This window comes from Bufo gargarizans, chromosome 7, assembly GCF_014858855.1.
Source record: "Bufo gargarizans isolate SCDJY-AF-19 chromosome 7, ASM1485885v1, whole genome shotgun sequence".
Taxonomy (NCBI): Eukaryota; Metazoa; Chordata; class Amphibia; order Anura; family Bufonidae; genus Bufo; species Bufo gargarizans.
Genome location: NC_058086.1, coordinates 170,963,953 through 170,986,090, shown reverse-complemented (window position 1 = coordinate 170,986,090; position 22,138 = coordinate 170,963,953). Strand labels below are relative to the sequence as shown.

General features: G+C 47.6%; 1 protein-coding gene across 4 annotated transcripts in view; it reads left to right on the top strand.

Moving 5' to 3' along the window:
• Positions 1-22,138, top strand: part of CNTN4 (contactin 4) — a 184,498-nt gene that overhangs the window by 155,345 nt on the left and 7,015 nt on the right. For all 4 annotated transcript variants that reach the window (XM_044300930.1, XM_044300928.1, XM_044300929.1 and 1 more), the window contains exons 5-22: positions 961-1,056; positions 1,597-1,800; positions 1,946-2,048; positions 2,199-2,383; positions 2,824-2,960; positions 4,051-4,180; positions 4,602-4,752; positions 8,536-8,663; positions 9,442-9,617; positions 9,829-9,949; positions 10,421-10,579; positions 16,163-16,312; positions 17,242-17,312; positions 17,698-17,932; positions 18,265-18,380; positions 18,491-18,677; positions 18,805-18,917; positions 19,004-19,172. In XM_044300930.1, coding sequence (XP_044156865.1) covers positions 961-1,056; positions 1,597-1,800; positions 1,946-2,048; positions 2,199-2,383; positions 2,824-2,960; positions 4,051-4,180; positions 4,602-4,752; positions 8,536-8,663; positions 9,442-9,617; positions 9,829-9,949; positions 10,421-10,579; positions 16,163-16,312; positions 17,242-17,312; positions 17,698-17,932; positions 18,265-18,380; positions 18,491-18,677; positions 18,805-18,917; positions 19,004-19,172 — 2,631 coding nt within the window. The remainder of the gene's footprint in view (positions 1-960; positions 1,057-1,596; positions 1,801-1,945; positions 2,049-2,198; positions 2,384-2,823; positions 2,961-4,050; positions 4,181-4,601; positions 4,753-8,535; positions 8,664-9,441; positions 9,618-9,828; positions 9,950-10,420; positions 10,580-16,162; positions 16,313-17,241; positions 17,313-17,697; positions 17,933-18,264; positions 18,381-18,490; positions 18,678-18,804; positions 18,918-19,003; positions 19,173-22,138) is intronic.

Below are 22,138 nucleotides of genomic sequence, written 5' to 3'. Positions count from 1 at the left end.
ACAAGAATATAACTACTATAATACTGCTCCTATGTACAAGAATATAACTACTATAATACTGCTCCTATGTACAAGAATATAACTACTATAATACTGCTCCTATGTACAAGAATATAACTACTATAATACTGCCTCCTATGTACAAGAATATAACTACTATAATACTGCTCCTATGTACAAGAATATAACTACTATAATACTGCTCCTATGTACAAGAATATAACTACTATAATACTGCTCCTATGTACAAGAATATAACTACTATACTACTGCCTCCTATGTACAAGAATATAACTACTATAATACTGCTCCTATGTACAAGAATATAACTACTATAATACTGCCTCTATGTACAAGAATATAACTACTACAATACTACCTCCTATGTACAAGAATATAACTACTATAATACTGCTCCTATGTACAAGAATATAACTACTATAATACTGCTCCTATGTTCAAGAATATAACTACTATAATACTGCTCCTATGTACAAGAATATAACTACTATAATACTGCTCCTATGTACAAGAATATAACTACTATAATACTGCTCCTATGTACAAGAATATAACTACTATAATACTGCTCCTATGTACAGGAATATAACTACTATAATACTGCCTCCTATGTACAAGAATATAACTACTATAATACTGCTCCTATGTACAAGAATATGACTACTATAATACTGCTCCTATGTACAAGAATATAACTACTATAATACTGCCTCCCACAGAATATGAAAAACTGTAGATAGTATAGTGGGTTATTATTTTATGCCAGGAATAATATATATTGTGTCACTATGGTCTCTTGTGCAGTATTTAGCAGTTTTTACATGAATCTTGTGTTATTTTTCAGTATTTTCTATTATTTTCTGTTGTAGTTTTTATAGCACTGTGTTTTTTTGCTTCTTATGTACAATCCATGAATCTGGGTATATTTTTTTCCTGCAGATCTCGATTCATTCCAGACCAGGCCTCGCAGTACGGTGTATGTGCGGGAGGGACAGGGGATGGTGCTGCTGTGCGGGCCACCTGCTCATTCTGGAGGTGATTTCTCAGTGTTTATCCCTTGTTGTGGAGCGCCCCCTGCTGCTCGTTCTGTGAAGTGTCAGCTGTCACATGTAGAGCTGCATACACAGAGCCCTGCACCTATCAATAGCCACATATCCAAACCCAGCTCCTCGCCATTTTAAAGATCTCGGCTTGTTGTCAGTGAAAGGTAACCTTCTTACTTAGATCCAAGAGGGTGAAAACAAAATTCTTCCCACAGCCAGTGGTTGATTGCCTTGTGAGGTAAACACATCAGCAGCATTGATCTCCGTCCTGTTACAATGTATCAGTCTGGAGTCCAAGCTGTTTATATCACTGAGGATTGCCTAGATTGGATACGTTGTTGAGAAATACTGGGCGAGGACAGGTTTTTGCTCCTGAATGTAAAAGTTTACATTCTCTGACAGCAAGCAGAAAATTTGAAAACGTTAAGGGAAATTAAAAAGTTAACCAAAAAGCTGAGAACTTCTCTCGTGTTCACGTTGTGCCCCGGGAAACGCCACGTTATATATTTCGAATCCTTATTTGTCTTTGCAGAGCTGGTCTACGCCTGGATGTTTAATGAGCATCCGCCATTCGTGCAGCAAGACAACCGCAGGTTCGTGTCACAAGTCACTGGGAATCTCTACATCGCCAAAGTGGAACCACCTGACGCCGGAAATTACACCTGTGTGGTGACAAACATCGTGACGAACACCCGAAAGCTGGGGCCCAGCACACCGCTCACCCTCCGAACAGACGGTAGGTGGCGAGCCGCGGTCACTGCAGAGCGCCATCACTGCCTTTTATTCTTTTTGTCTTTACGATCGCCACGTTTTGGCCTCTAAGGTGTGACTTTTTGTGAATGGCGCTATTGTGTCCTCAGCACCTCCTCTTCTCTCCACAGGAGTGATGGGGGAATACGAGCCGAAGATTGAGGTGCATTTTCCTGAATCTGTGGCCGCGGCGAAGGGCTCCACAGTGAAGCTGGAATGTTTTGCGCTGGGGAAGTGAGTCACAATGTAGCCAGTCTGATCAATTTGGAAATGAAATGGTTACATTTTAAATCCTGGGGTCCTCCTCCCAATGGAGCAGCAGCCGTATTGGTTGTCACCCGTTACTCCGCCGGTAACTTCCTTTTTGCATTCCCCCCCCCATAGTCCGGTCCCAACAATCACCTGGAGGAGGGCGGACGGTAAAGCCATATCCCGTAAAGTGCGGCGCCATCGATCCAGCGGAGTATTGGAGATTCCCAGCTTCCAGCAGGAAGACGCCGGACCCTACGAATGTGTGGCGGAGAACACGCGGGGGAAGAACATGGTGCGAGGGCAGCTCACATACTTTGGTATGATTAGGGCAGGATCTGGGGCTGTGGGCACTATATGGGCGCCCGTTATATACCGACCGACCCCCAGTATATTCCAGTCTTGGGGTCGTCCTCTTCTGTGCGCTGGTTTATAGTGCTGTCTGTTCCTGGGAAAGTTGGGTGCTGACCAAAATGGCCACCTAAAGAGTTCCCACCTAACTTTCCTAGACTTCTGTAAATCTTCCCTAGGAGGAGGCACAGATGTGCCAGGGATGGCGGTGTAATTTCAGCCATCGTGGCCATCACCCAGCTTTCTCAGAAGCAGATATGATGGCTGAATAGTAGAGGACGACTCAAGGATAATGATCGGCAATGGCCGATGTCGCGCTGCAGAGGGGGATTCTTCTAAATACATTAAAGGGTCAAATTGAAAATACATTTATATTTGCAACAAAATATCCTGAGAATTTCCTGTGCAGCTCCGCCCACCTGGATCCAGAAGATCAATGACGCTCACATCGCCATCGAGGAGAACATCCTGCTGGAGTGTAAAGCAAGCGGGCGACCCAAACCGACATACACCTGGCTGAAGAACGGGCAGCGCCTGCAGAGCAAGGTGAGTGGGGAGGGCAACCAAGGGTAGACTGTATCACACAGACCAGGCTTAGATACACAGCTCAGCAGACTATCACACAGGACAAGCTCAGCAGACTGTATCACACAGGGCAGGCTTAGATACACAGCTCAGCAGACTATATCACACAGGACAAGCTCAGCAGACAGTATCACACAGGATAGGATTAGATACACAGCTCAGCAGACTATATCACACAGGACAAGCTTAGATACACAGCTCTGAAGACACTATCACACAGGACAGGCTTAGATACACAGCTCAGCAGACAGTATCACACAGGATAGGATTAGATACACAGATCAGCAGACAGTATCACATATGATAGGATTAGATACACAGCTTAGCAGACAGTATCACACAGGATAGGATTAGATACACAGCTCAGCAGGCAGTATCACACAGGATAGGATTAGATACACAGCTCAGCAGACAGTATCACACAGGAGAGGATTAGATACACAGCTCAGCAGGCAGTATCGCACATGATAGGATTAGATACACAGCTCAGCAGACAGTATCACACAGGACAGGATTAGATACACAGCTCAGCAGACAGTATCACACAGGATAGGATTAGATACACAGCTCAGCAGACAGTATCACACAGGATAGGATTAGATACACAGCTCAGCAGACAGTATCACACATGATGGGATTAGATACACAGCTCAGCAGACAGTATCACACAGGATAGGATTAGATACACGGCTCAGCAGACAGTATCACACAGGATAGGATTAGATACACAGCTCAGCAGACAGTATCACACATGATAGGATTAGATACACAGCTTAGCAGACAGTATCACACAGGATAGGATTAGATACACAGCTCAGCAGACAGTATCACATATGATAGGATTAGATACACAGCTCAGCAGACAGTATCACACAGGATAGGATTAGATACACAGCTCAGCAGACAGTATCACACAGGATAGGATTAGATACACAGCTTAGCAGACGGTATCACACAGGACAGGCTTAGATGAACAGCATATCCAACAGTATCACACGTGACCTCTACACTCCTCTTGCGCCTCCTTCACTCAGTCTTCTCTCTTCCTCAGGGCCGTCTCCAGATTGAGCACGGGGGTCTCACCATCACCTCAGTGAACAGCTCAGACTCAGGAATGTATCAATGCTTGGCAGAAAACAAACATGGCAGCATCTACTCCAGCGCTGAGCTTCGGGTGATCGGTGAGGATGTGTCCATTACAGATACTAGGAATTGTCTCCACGATAAACTTCCTAGGATAATGTATATTTAATGCTGTGTCCGGTCTCCTCTGCTCCGCAACCAGAAGCTCTAGACATGAGGGGACCGCAATGGGGTCATATCTGAGGCCTCTGGAAGCTTCTGAAGTTCAGCAGACCCTAAGAGATCAGGGCCGCTGATCACTGGGGGGTAAAAATTACTAGGGTGGAAAGATTTCTAAAAACTCCTCCCAAGCCAAGTATTTTGGTTTGCAGTGGAGAGGGGGAAGCCTAGATGAAGGTAAACATCCTTAGATCAAGACCCCTATAATCACCATAAGATCAGCACCTGCCCCTGTGATATCTGTGCCCCTGATATTCTCATCTGTCAGTTATAAAATCATGGACTGTCTTCTTGTTTTAGCGGTGGGTCCAGACTTTACTTCAGCCTTTGTTAGAAGAGTGACCTTAGGAAAAGTTGGGGGCTTCGTCCTGATTGAGTGCAAGCCTAAAGCATCCCCAAAACCCACCATCACCTGGAAGAAAGGAAGGGACTTGGTGCGGACAAACTCTAGGTGAGTAAGCTAACAGATGTTGGATGATACATTTTACCCTTTTTGGTTTCTGTGACCAGTAGGAACAGGTGAGGTTTAAAAAACCTCAATGACTATTTGTCTGCACTTTTTACAATATTGGTGCATCCAGGAACTTGGTGATGGATGAGATTTTAATGAAAATAAACTTGGCTGCCAGATGCCAGACTCGGCTATAAGGTTACCATGAATGTGTTGGACCAAGAGGCCTCCAGTCAGGATAAATGGACTTTCAGAAAGCCACTGGACCTAGATTCACAGATGTTTTGTTTCCAACCTCAAACTTCATGAGAAGTGTCTTGGCTCTGCACTACCTATGGTGGGCTTCCATAATGTCCCACAGTGAAGCTGATCTGGAGCTTTGGTGCACAGGAAGCCACCCATGGGAGATCCTAACCATTTTATGCTCATCTACCCAGGACTTTTCTTCTCTCGCATGGATTTTGCCTTTGGTTTCCAGCTCGGAGGTCATTGCTCAACTTTCTCTACATTTTCCAGAAACTGGATGTTCACTTGTAACTTGTTTTGAGCCATCTGCTGTGGTAGCGTGACCATCTGCTGCAACAAGTCTGCAAACGTCCGCACTGGAGCTGTAGCTCTTCATAATATTCCTCTCCTCGGTCGCCCTGGAACAGGTCCAAACATGGGTCCCATCCAACGGATGTCATCCCCACCAGCCAAGGTCGCCGGAGGTCAGGACGTTATCGGCCTTCACCTGTAGATGGGTTACTCTGTCTGTGGACTCTGGTGATTAAAGATACCCCCCCCCCCCCAAAAAAAAAAGAAAAAAATCCAATGATACACCTCCTATTGTGCGGCCCCTTCACTACCGTGATTATAAAAAGTATTCAGGCCCTCCTTGGACTTCTTATATTCTGTAGCATCAATTTCAGTTAAAGTTTTCTGACACAGAGAAAAACTATCAACATTTATGACTTTTACCAAACACACGGATTGCAAAAATATTCACCCCGCTCAACTCAGTATGTAGTGGAGGTCTCTGTGCTGGGATTTGGCCCCTGTCTGCTTTGCACTGGATACTCTCCTCATTCTTCTTTGTTTAATCGGGGGTCTGGCTTAGGAAATCCATTTGTAGATGCCCTGTTGGGGATTTATGAGTTAATATTGGTGGTGGGGTCAGAACAAAGACTGGCTACAAAGAGCATTTTTTGCAGGATTGTCACACAGATAGCCCATTGAGAATGGTGTAATTCTTCATTTCGCCTGTGGGGGCACTGTGGGGAAAATGAACACACAGGTTCCCTTACAGGTTAGAGCTGATCAGTGGGGATCTGAGCAGCAAGACAACTGTTATAAGCCTATTGCTGGAGGAGGGGGGATGACGACAAACTGGAGTCTCCCTTTAAGCTCTGTCATACTGCTCAATGATTAAATCTACTGTGATCTAGTCTAAGAGGGTGAGTACTTTATACAGGCAATGTATAAGTGGGAAAGCTAGGTGACAACCAGTGGGCTCACCATTATCTCTCCATAGGGGTTGTCACCCAGCTTTCTCAGGCCCCGGATAGGGAACTCTGCATAGTCATGTGGTCACTGGGCGTGTGCCATTCTCCAAGGCCAGAAAATCCAGTGAACCCCACAGTAAGGCTAGCCTGAAAGGGCTGATAACAGGGAACAATAGATGGTAATACAAGGCAGAGTCAGGTCTGACGAGGACGTGTTATTTGCGGCTGATACAGGACTTCATAATCAGGAAAAAATTGTGCGCTCCAGCCAGGGGCCTAATGGCATTTATTTGCAGGCAATCTGCAACTGTGGCACAGATTTGGGTCGGCGCAGCCGCTGCTGGGATTTGGCTGGCGATGAATGTCGGCTAATGGCTGTCATTTGAGCGAAGCTATTTCAGTCTCATTAGAAGCTCTTAGAGATTTTTAGTTTAAAAACTCGTTTCCTGAAGCTTCTCGGCAAAACGAATCCAACGCCGTCTGCAGTTCTCATCAACCAGATGAATGACTAGATCTTTATAGGCCGTCTGCACAGATAACAAAAAACGTATGGGAGATGGCCTGAACCTAACTCACAGCACTCAATGGGCTCTGCTACATGAGAATAGAAATATTGTGCTGGTTCTGGCGTAAATCGTAAAAAGAATTGTCTGCTGATTGCTATGATAATGTGTCTCTACAGAAGGTCAAAGCACTGTTTTTCTGATGACACAGAGCTCCAAATCCCCTGCATAGTCATAACATAACTATATCTGCCGGCAGCTTTAACAGAAATGTATAAATCTGTTATTGGACTCAACTGCACATGTCTTCATGATTATACAGTTCCCCCTAGTGGTGGCTGTATAATCTGTATGTAGTGAGCTCCCTCTAGTGGTGGCAGTATAATCTGTATGTAGTGAGCTCCCCCTAGTGGTGGCTGTATAATCTGTATGTAATGAGCTCCCTCTAGTGGTGGCTGTATAATCTGTATGTAGTGAGCTCCCCCTAGTGGTGGCTGTATAATCTGTATGTAGTGAGCTCCCTCTAGTGGTGGCTGTATAATCTGTATGCAGTGAGCTCCCTCTAGTGGTGGCTGTATAATCTGTATGTAGTGAGCTCCCTCTAGTGGTGGCAGTATAATCTGTATGTAGTGAGCTCCCCCTAGTGGTGGCTGTATAATCTGTATGTAGTGAGCTCCCTCTAGTGGTGGCTGTATAATCTGTATGTAGTGAGCTCCCCCTAGTGGTGGCTGTATAATCTGTATGTAGTGAGCTCCCTCTAGTGGTGGCTGTATAATCTGTATGTAGTGAGCTCCCTCTAGTGGTGGCTGTATAATCTGTATGTAGTGAGCTCCCTCTAGTGGTGGTTGTATAATCTGTATGTAGTGAGCTCCCTCTAGTGGTGGCTTTATAATCTGTATGTAGTGAGCTCCCTCTAGTTGTGGCTATATAATCTGTATGTAGTGAGCTCCCTCTAGTGGTGGCTGTATAATCTGTATGTAGTGAGCTCCCTCTAGTGGTGACTGTATAATCTGTATGTAGTGAGCTCCCTCTACTGGTGGCCGTATAATTTGTATGTAGTGAGCTCCCTTTAGTGGTAGCTGTATAATCTGTATGTGGTGAGCTCCCTCTAGTGGTGACTGTATAATCTGTATGTAGTGAGCTCCTTCTTTTGGTGACTGTATAATCTGTATGTGGTGAGCTCCCTCTACTGGTGGCCGTATAATTTGTAAGTAGTTAGCTCCCTTTTGTGGTGGCTGTATAATCTGTATGTAGTAGTGAGCTCCCTCTAGTGATGACTGTATAATCTGTATGTAGTGAGCTCCCCCTAATGGTGGCTGTATAATCTGTATGTAGTGAGCTCCCTCTAGTGGTGGCTGTATAATCTGTATGTAGTGGGTTCCCTCTAGTGGTGGCTGTATAATCTGTATGTAGTGAGCTCCCTCTAGTGGTAGCTGTATAATCTGTATGTAGTGGGTTCCCTCTAGTGGTGACTGTATAATCTGTATGTAGTGGGTTCCCTCTAGTGGTGACTGTATAATCTGTATGTAGTGAGCTCCCTCTAGTGGTGGGTGTATAATCTGTATGTAGTGAGCTCCCTCTAGTGGTGAATATATAATCTGTATGTAGTGAGCTCCCATTACTGGTGGCTGTATAATCTAAGCTCCATCTATTGGTGTTTTGTCCTTTGCTGGTGATTTGGAGTTCTGTATCAGAAAAATGAGACTCCACCCTGTATGGATATAATTTGGGATTTAAAAGCAATGTAATGCAGACATTCACTTTAAGGTCGGTGATCCATTTGTCTGTTTTTATAGAATTGCAATTTTGGATGATGGAAGCTTGAAGATTTCTAACCTCACCAAAGCAGATGCTGGGAGTTATATTTGTACAGCCACCAATCACTTTGGGACTGCCAGCAGCCCGGGGACTCTGGTGGTGAAGGGTAAGTAAGAGTTTCACTTTTTTTCATATTTTTTGCCTTCATTTTCTTTTAAAATCTGTGAGAAGTAGAAATGGTTTCTATCTTAAATAAGTTATCAATGTTGTAGTCCTACCATCAGGCGCGGACTGAGAACTTAAAATGGGCCCTGGAAAAAACAACTAAAAGTGGCCCCAATGTTATAGGTGGGTCCAAATTTACAGAAGGTGGGGCAACACAAATAAATGTTGGCAGGGTCAGTGATACCATATAGTAGAAGAGAATAACATGCAACAGAACCCAATACCGCAGTGCAGCACGGAATACCTGCCAGAAGCTGTCCCTCTATGGTGGCCATCAATAGCTGCCTACCTTCAGCATGCTGCCTGGACTTCCTCTAGTAGTGACCCTTCTAGTTCCCCCAGTAGTTCATACCCAGCCAGTGTCAGTGAGGAGGGCTCAGGTGGCCCTATGGGTATTGGTCCACCAGGAAAATTTAGTGTAAGGTCTATGGCCAATGCCACCCTGCCCACTGTGATAAACTGATCACGGGGAGTCCTGCTAGGATCCTCATTGAGCAGCTGTTATCTGCAGTAGAGTCAAGCAGCAGTATTCCTGCAGCGCCACCACAGGGGCAATTAGGTATTACACAGGTTGTATTGAAGTCAGTAGCCTGTTCATGTATACATGGACTCGCTGGGTCCTCCAACACAAGAGATGCTGCTTTTCACTCTAAATTCAACCACAATCCTCATTGCAGATGTACATCCCTCCCTGACCTCATTGTCTGTCTGCCCCTCAGATCCCACACAGGTTTTGGTGCCTCCTTCCAGCATGGATGTTACAGTAGGAGAGAGCATTGTGCTGCCTTGTCAGGTCTCTCACGACCATTCACTGGACATTTCTTTCTCCTGGGTCTTCAATGGACAACTGATTGACTTTCAGAAAGATGGAGAACATTTTGAACGAGTTGGAGGAGTAAGTACAACTCCACCCAGAATTGTCCATAACTGGAGACTGCGCCCGTCTATTGTGTTCTTTGTGTGACTGCGATATCTCATATCTCTTGGATGTCAATTCTATACATGTATCTTTCCCTTCTTATGTTGCTTTGTATCTTTAGTTATTTTGTATGATACTTTGTATTTTATATACTTTGTATATTTTGTTATTTTGTATCTTTCTGCAGCAAGACTCTGCTGGTGACTTAATGATAAGGAGCATCCAACTGAAGCATGCTGGGAAATACATCTGCCTGGTCCACACGAGTGTAGATAAACTGTCCGCAGGAGCTGATCTCATCGTCAGAGGTACAACTGCTGCAAGTTTATGTGACTATTGCTTTAAAGAGGACCTCCACCAGAAACTGAAAGCTTGACTTTGATTGTATTTTTCTGTGACATCGTTCCCCCTCCCCCCAGTGTAATCATATTTGGGGTCTCCTATACAGCTGGAATCTTTGAGCACCCCACCCCTCCAAATAGTGTTCATCCTGCTATCAGTTATGAGAGGGACCGTAATGGGGGTGTTCGTCAGGCCTCAGTCCAGCAACTTGTCACTGCCGGTGTCTGGAGGACACAGGAGGACTCTACAGACATTTCTAGACTTCAAGAATCTGTTTTTGTTTGATAGAGGCCAAAATTTGTGACTCTCCATTTCAATATCCCAAATTACTAATAGTGGCATTTTCTATTACTCGTATATGTCTATATGTGCAGAATGGTGCTACTAGTAAATTACCCATCAGCATAGGTTAATAATCTGACCTGTGTACTCTGCAGGACCCCCAGGACCACCAGACGCCCTCACAGTGGAGGAAATCACAGACACCACTGCTCAGTTATCCTGGATGCCAGGAGTTGACAATCACAGCCCCATCACCATGTATGTGGTACAGGCGCGGACCCCATTCTCAGTGGGCTGGCAAGCGGTCAGCACAGGTGAGGGCAGATCCTAGCATCTGTGATGCCCCTGATGTGTATCTACTGTCCTTAAAGGGACACTGACCATAAACGCTGGGGTTTATAAAAAGTGCTGGGGCATTATAAAAAGAGCGGCTGACAGTCACACATATACAATGGAAATGTCTCAGCACTGGAGATATGTAATTATGGGGGGCAGGGGCATTTCTACCATTTCTGACACAGCATCTTGAAGGATGCCACAATCATCCTCTTCTCGGCCTGAAATGGCTGATAACAGGGAACAATAGACTACATTCTCCTGTCCTACAGTCATCCTCTCCCCTGAAATGGCTGATAACAGGGGGCAATAGACTGTATTCTCCTGTCCTACAGTCAGTCCTCTCCCCTAAAATGGCTGATAACAGGAGGCAATAGACTGTATTCTCCTGTCCTACAGTCATCCTCCCCCCTGAAATGGCTGATAACAGGGGGCAATAGACTGTATTCTCCTGTCGTACAGTCATCCTCTCCCTGAAATGGCTGATAACAGGGGGCAATAGACTGTATTCTCCTGTCCTACAGTCATCCTCTCCCCTGTAATGGCTGATAACAGGGAGCAATAGACTGTATTCTCCTGTCCTACAGTCATCCTCTCCTCTGAAATGGCTGATAACAGGGAGCAATAGACTGTATTCTCCTGTCCTACAGTCATCCTCTCCCCTGAAATGGCTGATAACAGGGGGCAATAGACTGTATTCTCCTGTCCTACAGTCATCATCTCCCCTGAAATGGCTGATAACAGGGGGCAATAGACTGTATTCTCCTGTCCTACAGTCATCATCTCCCCTGAAATGGCTGATAACAGGGGGCAATAGACTGTATTCTCCTGTCCTACAGTCATCCTCTCCCCTGAAATGGCTGATAACAGGGGGCAATAGACTGTATTCTCCTGTCCTACAGTCATCCTCTCCCCTGAAATGGCTGATAACAGGGGGCAATAGACTGTATTCTCCTGTCCTACAGTCATCCTCTCCCCTGAAATGGCTGATAACAGGGGGCAATAGACTGTATTCTCCTGTCCTACAGTCATCCTCTCCCCTGAAATGGCTGATAACAGGGGGCAATAGACTGTATTCTCCTGTCCTACAGTCATCCTCTCCCCTGAAATGGCTGATAACAGGGGGCAATAGACTGTATTCTCCTGTCCTACAGTCATCCTCTCCCCTGAAATGGCTGATAACAGGGGGCAATAGACTGTATTCTCCTGTCCTACAGTCATCCTCTCCCCTGAAATGGCTGATAACAGGGGCAATAGACTGTATTCTCCTGTCCTACAGTCATCCTCTCCCCTGAAATGGCTGATAACAGGGGGCAATAGACTGTATTCTCCTGTCCTACAGTCATCCTCTCCCCTGAAATGGCTGATAACAGGGGGCAATAGACTGTATTCTCCTGTCCTACAGTCATCCTCTCCCCTGAAATGGCTGATAACAGGGGCAATAGACTGTATTCTCCTGTCCTACAGTCATCCTCTCCCCTGAAATGGCTGATAACAGGGAGCAATAGACTGTATTCTCCTGTCCTACAGTCATCCTCTCCCCTGAAATGGCTGATAACAGGGGGCAATAGACTGTATTCTCCTGTCCTACAGTCAGTCCTCTCCCCTGAAATGGCTGATAACAGGGAGCAATAGACTATATTCTCCTGTCCTACAGTCATCCTCTCCCCTGAAATGGCTGATAACAGGGAGCAATAGACTGTATTCTCCTGTCCTACAGTCATCCTCTCCCCTGAAATGGCTGATAACAGGGAGCAATAGACTATATTCTCCTGTCCTACAGTCATCCTCTCCCCTGAAATGGCTGATAACAGGGGGCAATAGACTGTATTCTCCTGTCCTACAGTCATCCTCTCCCCTGAAATGGCTGATAACAGGGGGCAATAGACTGTATTCTCCTGTCCTACAGTCATCCTCTCCCCTGAAATGGCTGATAACAGGGGGCAATAGACTGTATTCTCCTGTCCTACAGTCATCCTCTCCCCTGAAATGGCTGATAACAGGGAGCAATAGACTGTATTCTCCTGTCCTACAGTCATCCTCCCCCTGAAATGGCTGATAACAGGGGGCAATAGACTGTATTCTCCTGTCCTACAGTCATCCTCTCCCCTGAAATGGCTGATAACAGGGAGGCAATAGACTGTATTCTCCTGTCCTACAGTCATCCTCTCCCCTGAAATGGCTGATAACAGGGAGCAATAGACTGTATTCTCCTGTCCTACAGTCATCCTCTCCCCTGAAATGGCTGATAACAGGGAGCAATAGACTGTATTCTCCTGTCCTACAGTCATCCTCTCCCCTGAAATGGCTGATAACAGGAGGCAATAGACTGTATTCTCCTGTCCTACAGTCATCCTCTCCCCTGAAATGGCTGATAACAGGGGGCAATAGACTGTATTCTCCTGTCCTACAGTCATCCTCCCCCTGAAATGGCTGATAACAGGGGAGCAATAGACTGTATTCTCCTGTCCTACAGTCATCCTCTCCCCTGAAATGGCTGATAACAGGGAGCAATAGACTGTATTCTCCTGTCCTACAGTCATCCTCTCCCCTGAAATGGCTGATAACAGGGGAGCAATAGACTGTATTCTCCTGTCCTACAGTCATCCTCCCCCTGAAATGGCTGATAACAGGGAGCAATAGACTGTATTCTCCTGTCCTACAGTCATCCTCTCCCCTGAAATGGCTGATAACAGGGAGCAATAGACTGTATTCTCCTGTCCTACAGTCATCCTCTCCCCTGAAATGGCTGATAACAGGGGGCAATAGACTGTATTCTCCTGTCCTACAGTCATCCTCCCCCTGAAATGGCTGATAACAGGGAGCAATAGACTGTATTCTCCTGTCCTACAGTCATCCTCTCCCCTGAAATGGCTGATAACAGGAGGCAATAGACTGTATTCTCCTGTCCTACAGTCATCCTCTCCCCTGAAATGGCTGATAACAGGGAGCAATAGACTGTATTCTCCTGTCCTACAGTCATCCTCCTCCCCTGAAATGGCTGATAACAGGGGGCAATAGACTGTATTCTCCTGTCCTACAGTCATCCTCTCCCCTGAAATGGCTGATAACAGGGAGCAATAGACTGTATTCTCCTGTCCTACAGTCATCCTCCCCTGAAATGGCTGATAACAGGGGGCAATAGACTGTATTCTCCTGTCCTACAGTCATCCTCTCCCCTGAAATGGCTGATAACAGGGGGCAATAGACTGTATTCTCCTGTCCTACAGTCATCCTCTCCCCTGAAATGGCTGATAACAGGGAGCAATAGACTGTATTCTCCTGTCCTACAGTCATCCTCTCCCCTGAAATGGCTGATAACAGGGAGCAATAGACTGTATTCTCCTGTCCTACAGTCATCCTCTCCCCTGAAATGGCTGATAACAGGGAGCAATAGACTGTATTCTCCTGTCCTACAGTCATCCTCTCCCCTGAAATGGCTGATAACAGGGGGCAATAGACTGTATTCTCCTGTCCTACAGTCATCCTCTCCCCTGAAATGGCTGATAACAGGGGCAATAGACTGTATTCTCCTGTCCTACAGTCATCCTCTCCCCTGAAATGGCTGATAACAGGGGGCAATAGACTGTATTCTCCTGTCCTACAGTCGTCCTCTCCCTGAAATGGCTGATAACAGGGAGCAATATACTGTATCTCCTGTCCTACAGTCATCCTCTCCCCTGAAATGGCTGATAACAGGGGGCAATAGACTGTATTCTCCTGTCCTACAGTCATCCTCTCCCCTGAAATGGCTGATAACAGGGGGCAATAGACTGTATTCTCCTGTCCTACAGTCATCCTCTCCCTGAAATGGCTGATAACAGGGGCAATAGACTGTATTCTCCTGTCCTACAGTCATCCTCTCCCCTGAAATGGCTGATAACAGGGAGCAATAGACTGTATTCTCCTGTCCTACAGTCATCCTCTCCCCTGAAATGGCTGATAACAGGGGGCAATAGACTGTATTCTCCTGTCCTACAGTCATCCTCTCCCCTGAAATGGCTGATAACAGGGGGCAATAGACTGTATTCTCCTGTCCTACAGTCATCCTCTCCCCTGAAATGGCTGATAACAGGGGCAATAGACTGTATTCTCCTGTCCTACAGTCATCCTCTCCCCTGAAATGGCTGATAACAGGGAGCAATAGACTGTATTCTCCTGTCCTACAGTCATCCTCTCCCCTGAATGGCTGATAACAGGGGGCAATAGACTGTATTCTCCTGTCCTACAGTCATCCTCTCCCCTGAAATGGCTGATAACAGGGGGCAATAGACTGTATTCTCCTGTCCTACAGTCATCCTCTCCCTGAAATGGCTGATAACAGGGAGCAATAGACTGTATTCTCCTGTCCTACAGTCATCCTCTCCCTGAAATGGCTGATAACAGGGAGCAATAGACTGTATTCTCCTGTCCTACAGTCATCCTCTCCCCTGAAATGGCTGATAACAGGGGGCAATAGACTGTATTCTCCTGTCCTACAGTCATCCTCTCCTCCTGAAATGGCTGATAACAGGGGGCAATAGACTGTATTCTCCTGTCCTACAGTCATCCTCTCCCCCTGAAATGGCTGATAACAGGGGGCAATAGACTGTATTCTCCTGTCCTACAGTCATCCTCTCCCCTGAAATGGCTGATAACAGGGGGCAATAGACTGTATTCTCCTGTCCTACAGTCATCCTCCCCCTGAAATGGCTGATAACAGGGGGCAATAGACTGTATTCTCCTGTCCTACAGTCATCTTCTCCCCTGAAATGGCTGATAACAGGGGGCAATAGACTGTATTCTCCTGTCCTACAGTCATCCTCTCCCCTGAAATGGCTGATAACAGGGGGCAATAGACTGTATTCTCCTGTCCTACAGTCATCTTCTCCCCTGAAATGGCTGATAACAGGGGGCAATAGACTGTATTCTCCTGTCCTACAGTCATCCTTCTCCCCTGAAATGGCTGATAACAGGGGGCAATAGACTGTATTCTCCTGTCCTACAGTCATCCTCTCCCCTGAAATGGCTGATAACAGGGGGCAATAGACTGTATTCTCCTGTCCTACAGTCCTCCTCTCCCTCTGAAATGGCTGATAACAGAGGCAGTAGACTGTATTCTCCTGTCCTACAGTCATCCTCTCCCCTGAAATGGCTGATAACAAGGGGCAATAGACTGTATTCTCCTGTCCTACAGTCATCCTCTCCCCTGAAATGGCTGATAACAGGGGGCAATAGACTGTATTCTCCTGTCCTACAGTCATCCTCTCCCCTGAAATGGCTGATAACAGGGGCAATAGACTGTATTCTCCTGTCCTACAGTCGTCCTCTCCCCTGAAATGGCTGATAACAGGGGCAATAGACTGTATTCTCCTGTCCTACAGTCATCCTCCCCCTGAAATGGCTGATAACAGGGGGCAATAGACTGTATTCTCCTGTCCTACAGTCATCCTCTCCCCTGAAATGTCTGATAACAGGGGGCAATAGATTGTATTCTCCTGTCCTACAGTCATACTCTCCCCTGAAATGGCTGATAACAGGGGGCAATAGATTGTTTTGATCTTTGTATGTCTTTATTCTAGTTCCTGAGATTGTGGACGGACGATCCTTCACATCCACCGTGGTCGGTCTGAGTCCATGGGTTGAGTATGAGTTCCGAGTTATCGCCATCAATCAGATTGGTATTGGAGAGCCCAGCCCCCCCTCCGACAAGAGGAGAACAGAAGAAGCTCGTGAGTAGCACCCCCTGCACCCCCTTCACACCACATTATAATATTGCATTCACTGGTCACTGGCATTATAAGGGAAATATAATTGATGGCTTCGTAGCGAGCGCACATTTTATAATGTCAGAGGCTGCCGATGCATGCTGGGAATGCTGGCAATTACTGGCCGCTGAGGGGCACAGGTTAGGTTCGCCCCGGCTAGATTTTGTCTTTGATGTCTGTCTGAATGCAGCTTTACAATGGAGGAGATCACCTTGGAGCAAATGGTAATATCTGCAAATGTGCCCAAAATCACTGAACAATTGTGGATGAGATGAAACCTGTGCACAATTCCTCACACAATAGCAAGCGGATGTGAATGCAAAAGTCTACACACCCGCCAGTTATATAGAAACAGCCTCAATTCTGAGGAAAGTTCATTGTGCTCTGGACCCCGGAGGATTTCTGATGCTGAACCTGAAGGGATTGCAGGAAGAAAGCAACTGCAATATCTCTTCTCACCACAAGATGGCAGCCATGTTTATCAATGAGCTTCCAGAAGAACCTTGGTCCCCCAAGCACAAGGTGAACCTCGGTGCGGACCCCCCGAGATCGGCTGCCATTAGAACCACAGTGCACACTCACTCCTTCCCTGCAGGTAGAATGAAGCAGCAACTAAAAACTGCAGCTGTGAACAGAAGCCAACGGCCCCCGAGGGTGGATGAGGCTAGAAGGGGCCTCTGTGTGGGACCCCATCGAAATCTACTCTCATCAGCAAAATAATACTGCACTGTATATGAGGGATGTGCAGATATCCAACACTAGACGGGTATCAATGTGTGCAAAAGTATCACACAGAACATACCATGTAGTGAGGACATGATACAAACTCATATGTACTATAACTCTCATTCTCTGGTATCATCTCTCATTCTCTGTTCTCTCTTTTCTGGCAGTTCCTGAGGTGACGCCGGCGAATGTCAGCGGTGGTGGCGGGAGTAAGAGTGAACTGGTCATCACGTGGGAGGTGAGAGGCGCCGTCTGCTCAGCTGGAGGTTTAGATGCAGTGACCTCTATTCAGGAGCCACCTTGGGCCCCTGATACCAACATCCACGGGGAGGGTTACTGTTATCTGGATGGACAATTCCTTCAAGTGCTGGAGCGTCACATGAACAAAACGTCCCCATTATTTCCCTTGGGCCCCTTCTCCCCCCGACCACCATATATTCCCTGGTTCTCATCTTCGCTCCGTATATGTCCTAGGGTTGCATCCCTCCCATATGTTCCCTGAGATCCATCTCCCTCCACATCATTTATTCCCCGGGAGTGGGACCGATCTTCCTTCCCTTATAGTCTCTGTGATCGGCCCGGAGTTGTCCGCACATTGCACCATGCATTATGTGTCTTTCCAGCCCGTACCGGAGGAATTCCAGAATGGTGGAGGGTTCGGCTACGTGGTGGCGTTCCGGCCTTTTGGAACTATTAGCTGGATGCAGACGGTGGTGGCGTCGGCGGATTCCTCACGCTACATTTACCGGAATGAGAGTCTCCCATCTTTCTCTCCTTATGAGGTGAAGGTTGGAGTGTTCAATAACAGGGGAGAGGGACCCTTCAGCCCCCTGACCGTGGTCTACACCGCGGAGGAAGGTGAGAGCCTGGACCGGGACCGCAGCTGTGGACTGTGACTGACTGTTATACTCATGTGACATTATAGCATTTTATCTCGTCACATCTCATTACATTGTATCATATTATTATATTGTTACCTCTTATATATTCCATTACTATATCACAATATGTTTACTGTAATGTATTGTTATACTCATATTGTATGATGATATTGTCCTACTTTCATGATATCACGATATTGCTGTATATTACGTCATATTACAGTATACGTTACTGTAATATATTGTTATATTATTATACTGTATAATATCTTCTTATACTGATGCTAAGTAACCATGTGTTCACCACAGAGCCAGGCCGGGCCCCGGCAGGCGTCTTTGCTCGCAGTCTCACTGCGTGGGACATTGAGGTCTCCTGGATCGGGGTACCGGGGACTCTCAGCAAGGGAAGGATACAGGGTTATGAGGTGAGGATATGTCTGGGGCCTCGTCTTGTTCCAGATCATTGCTCATTATACAGGGATTACTCTTCAGTTACCGACACTCATTTGATACATTGTTGTAATTTGCATCTCAGGTTCGTTACTGGAAGCAAAACGAGAAAGAGCAAAGTGCCCGGAAACTGCGGACTCTGGGGAACCAAACCTCCACCAAACTGACCCATCTGCAAGGGCACATGTTGTATTACCTGAATGTACGGGCTTACAACAGTGCGGGCACCGGCCCCGCCAGTTCTACGATTAACGTGACGACCAGGAAGCCACGTGAGTGCGCAACCTCATAGTGATGCCTTATGTTATATTACACTGTGTTTTAAATTGGTCCACGTTATTGATCCTGCGTGCAGCCGTTGATGACCACCGGAGCTGACTCCTTGTCTTCTCTCATTAGCTCCAAGTCAACCACCAGGAAACATCACGTGGAATTCTTCAAACTCCAAGATCATCCTGAACTGGGACCATGTGACGGCGCAGGAGAACGAGTCTGAGGTTAAGGGGTATAGGGTGAGTGTTGCGCGGGGCACCATCTTCTTGGGCGCTCGGGGAGGTTCTACGGATGTTCTGTGCATCACGTGATGATCTCTCTGCAGGTTTTCTACCGGTGGAACAGACAGGGAGGATCCGCCCTGATCGAGACCAACCAGACATCTGTCGAGCTGTCGTTGCCATATGATGAGGATTACATCATCGAGATCCGACCAATCAGTGATGGAGGAGAAGGCAGCAGCAGCGAGCCTATCCGTATCCCTCGGATATCCAGTGAGTGGGCGGTGAGAATAATGAATAGGACCCAAAGTAAAACCCAAAGGCAGAGATCGCCTTCATCACCCCGATCACCCCATCGCTCGTCCATCACCTCAGTAACTCCAGTCCCCCCATCGCTCGTCCATTGCCTCAATCAACCCAATCCTTCCCTCCTTCATCCATTGCCTCAATCACCCCGATCCCCCCATCCCTCGTCCATCACCTCAGTAACTCCTATCCCCCCATCCCTCCTCCATCACCTCAGTAACCCCGATCCTCCCATCGCTCAATCATCACCTCAGTAACTCCAGTTTCCCCCATTGCTCGTCCATTCCCTCAATCAACCCAATCCTTCCCTCCTTCATACATTGCCTCAATCACCCCGATCCCCCATCCCTCGTCCATCACCTCAGTAACTCCTATCCCACATCCCTCGTCTATTGCCCCATTCCCCCCTCCCTCGTCCATCACCTCAGTAACTCCTATCCCCCATCCCTTGTCCATTGTCCCAATCCCCTCATCCCTCGTCCATCACGTCAGTTACTCCGATCCTCCCATCGCTCAATCATCACCTCAGTAACTCCAGTTTCCCCCATTGCTCGTCCATTGCCTCAATCAACCCAATCCTTCCCTCCTTCATACATTGCCTCAATCACCCCGATCCTCCATCCCTCGTCCATCACCTCAGTAACTCCTATCCCACATCCCTCGTCCATTGCCCCATTCCCCCCTCCCTCGTCCATCACCTCAGTAACTCCTATCCCCCATCCCTTGTCCATTGTCCCAATCCCCTCATCCCTCGTCCATCACTTCAGTTACCCCGATCCCCCCATCCCTCGTCCATCACCTCAGTAACCCCAGTCCCCCCCATCGCTCGTCCATCACCTCAGTAACTCCAGTCCCCCCCATCGCTCGTCCATTGCCTCAATCAACCCAATCCTTCCCTCCTTCATCCATTGCCTCAATCACCCCGATCCCCCCATCCCTCATCCATCACCTCATTAACTCCTATCCCCCATCCCTCGTCCATTGCCCCAATCCCCCCATCCCTCGTCCATCACCTCAGTAACTCCTATCCCTTATCCCTTGTCCATTGCCCCAATCCCCTCATCCCTCGTCCATCACTTCAGTTACCCCGATCCCCCCCATCGCTCGTCCATCGCCTCAGTAACTCCAGTCCCCCCCATCGCTCGTCCATTGCCTCAATCAACCCAATCCTTCCCTCCTTCATCCATTGCCTCAATCACCCCGATCCCCCCATCCCTCGTCCATCACCTCATTAACTCCTATCCCCCATCCCTCGTCCATTGCCCCAATCCCCCCATCCCTCGTCCATCACCTCAGTAACTCCTATCCCTTATCCCTTGTCCATTGCCCCAATCCCCTCATCCCTCGTGAATCACTTCAGTTACCCCGATCCCCCCCATCGCTCGTCCATCGCCTCAGTAACTCCAGTCCCCCCCATCGCTCGTCCATTGCCTCAATCAACCCAATCCTTCCCTCCTTCATCCATTGCCTCAATCACCCCGATCCCCCCATCCCTCGTCCATCACCTCAGTAACTCCTATCCCTTATCCCTTGTCCATTGCCCCAATCCCCTCATCCCTCGTCCATCACTTCAGTTACCCCGATCCCCCCCATCCCTCGTCCATCGCCTCAGTAACCCCAGTCCCCCCCATCGCTCGTCCATCACCTCAGTAACTCCAGTCCCCCTCATCGCTCGTCCATTGCCTCAATCAACCCAATCCTTCCCTCCTTCATCCATTGCCTCAATCACCCCGATCCCCCCATCCCTCATCCATCACCTCAGTAACTCCTATCCCCCATCCATTGCCCCAATACCCCCATCCCTCATCCATCACCTCAGTAACTCCTATCCCCCATCCCTTGTCCATTGTCCCAATCCCCTCATCCCTCGTCCATCACTTCAGTTACCCCGATCCCCCCCATCCCTCGTCCATCGCCTCAGTAACCCCAGTCCCCCCCATCGCTCGTCCATCACCTCAGTAACTCCAGTCCCCCTCATCGCTCGTTCATTGCCTCAATCAACCCAATCCTTCCCTCCTTCATCCATTGCCTCAATCACCCCGATCCCCCCATCCCTCATCCATCACCTCAGTAACTCCTATCCCCCATCCATTGCCCCGATCCCCCCATCCCTCATCCATCACCTCAGTAACTCCTATCCCCCATCCATTGCCCCAATCCCCCCATCCCTCATCCATCACCTCAGTAACTCCTATCCCCCATCCCTGTTCCATCACCTCAATCACCCCGATCCCCCCATCCCTCATCCATCACCTCAGTAACTCCAGTCCCCCCCATCGCTCGTCCATCACCTCAGTAACTCCTATCCCCCATCCCTTGTCCATTGCCCCAATCCCCTCATCTCTCGACCATCACTTCAGTTACCCGAGTCCCCACCCCTCATATCATTCCCCCCGGTCCCTTCACATCCCTGTTCCATCACCTCAATCACCCCGATCCCCCATCCCTCATCCATCACCTCAGTAACTCCAGTCCCCCCCATCGCTCGTCCATCGCCTCAGTAACTCCTATCCCCCATCCCTTGTCCATTGCCCCAATCCCCTCATCTCTCGACCATCACTTCAGTTACCCGAGTCCCCACCCCTCATATCATTCCCCCCGGTCCCTTCACATCCCTGTTCCATCACCTCAATCACCCTGATTCCCCCTTTGTATTTCAGTTTCTTATTTTTTTAAAGATCTCCACTTACTGTCATTGAATTTTAACATTTTCGAGTTTGTTACAGTTGTATCTAGTCTAGACAATATTTTGTTATGCCTCATTCACACATCAGTGTTTGGTCAGTGACTTCCATCAGTGATTGTGAGCCGGAACCAGGATTGGAGCCTCCACAGAGATCAGGTATAAGGGGAAGATCTACTGGTGCTCCTGTTCTGTGTTTAAAGCCGCACCTGGTTTTGGCTCAAAATCACTGATGAAAATCACTGACCGA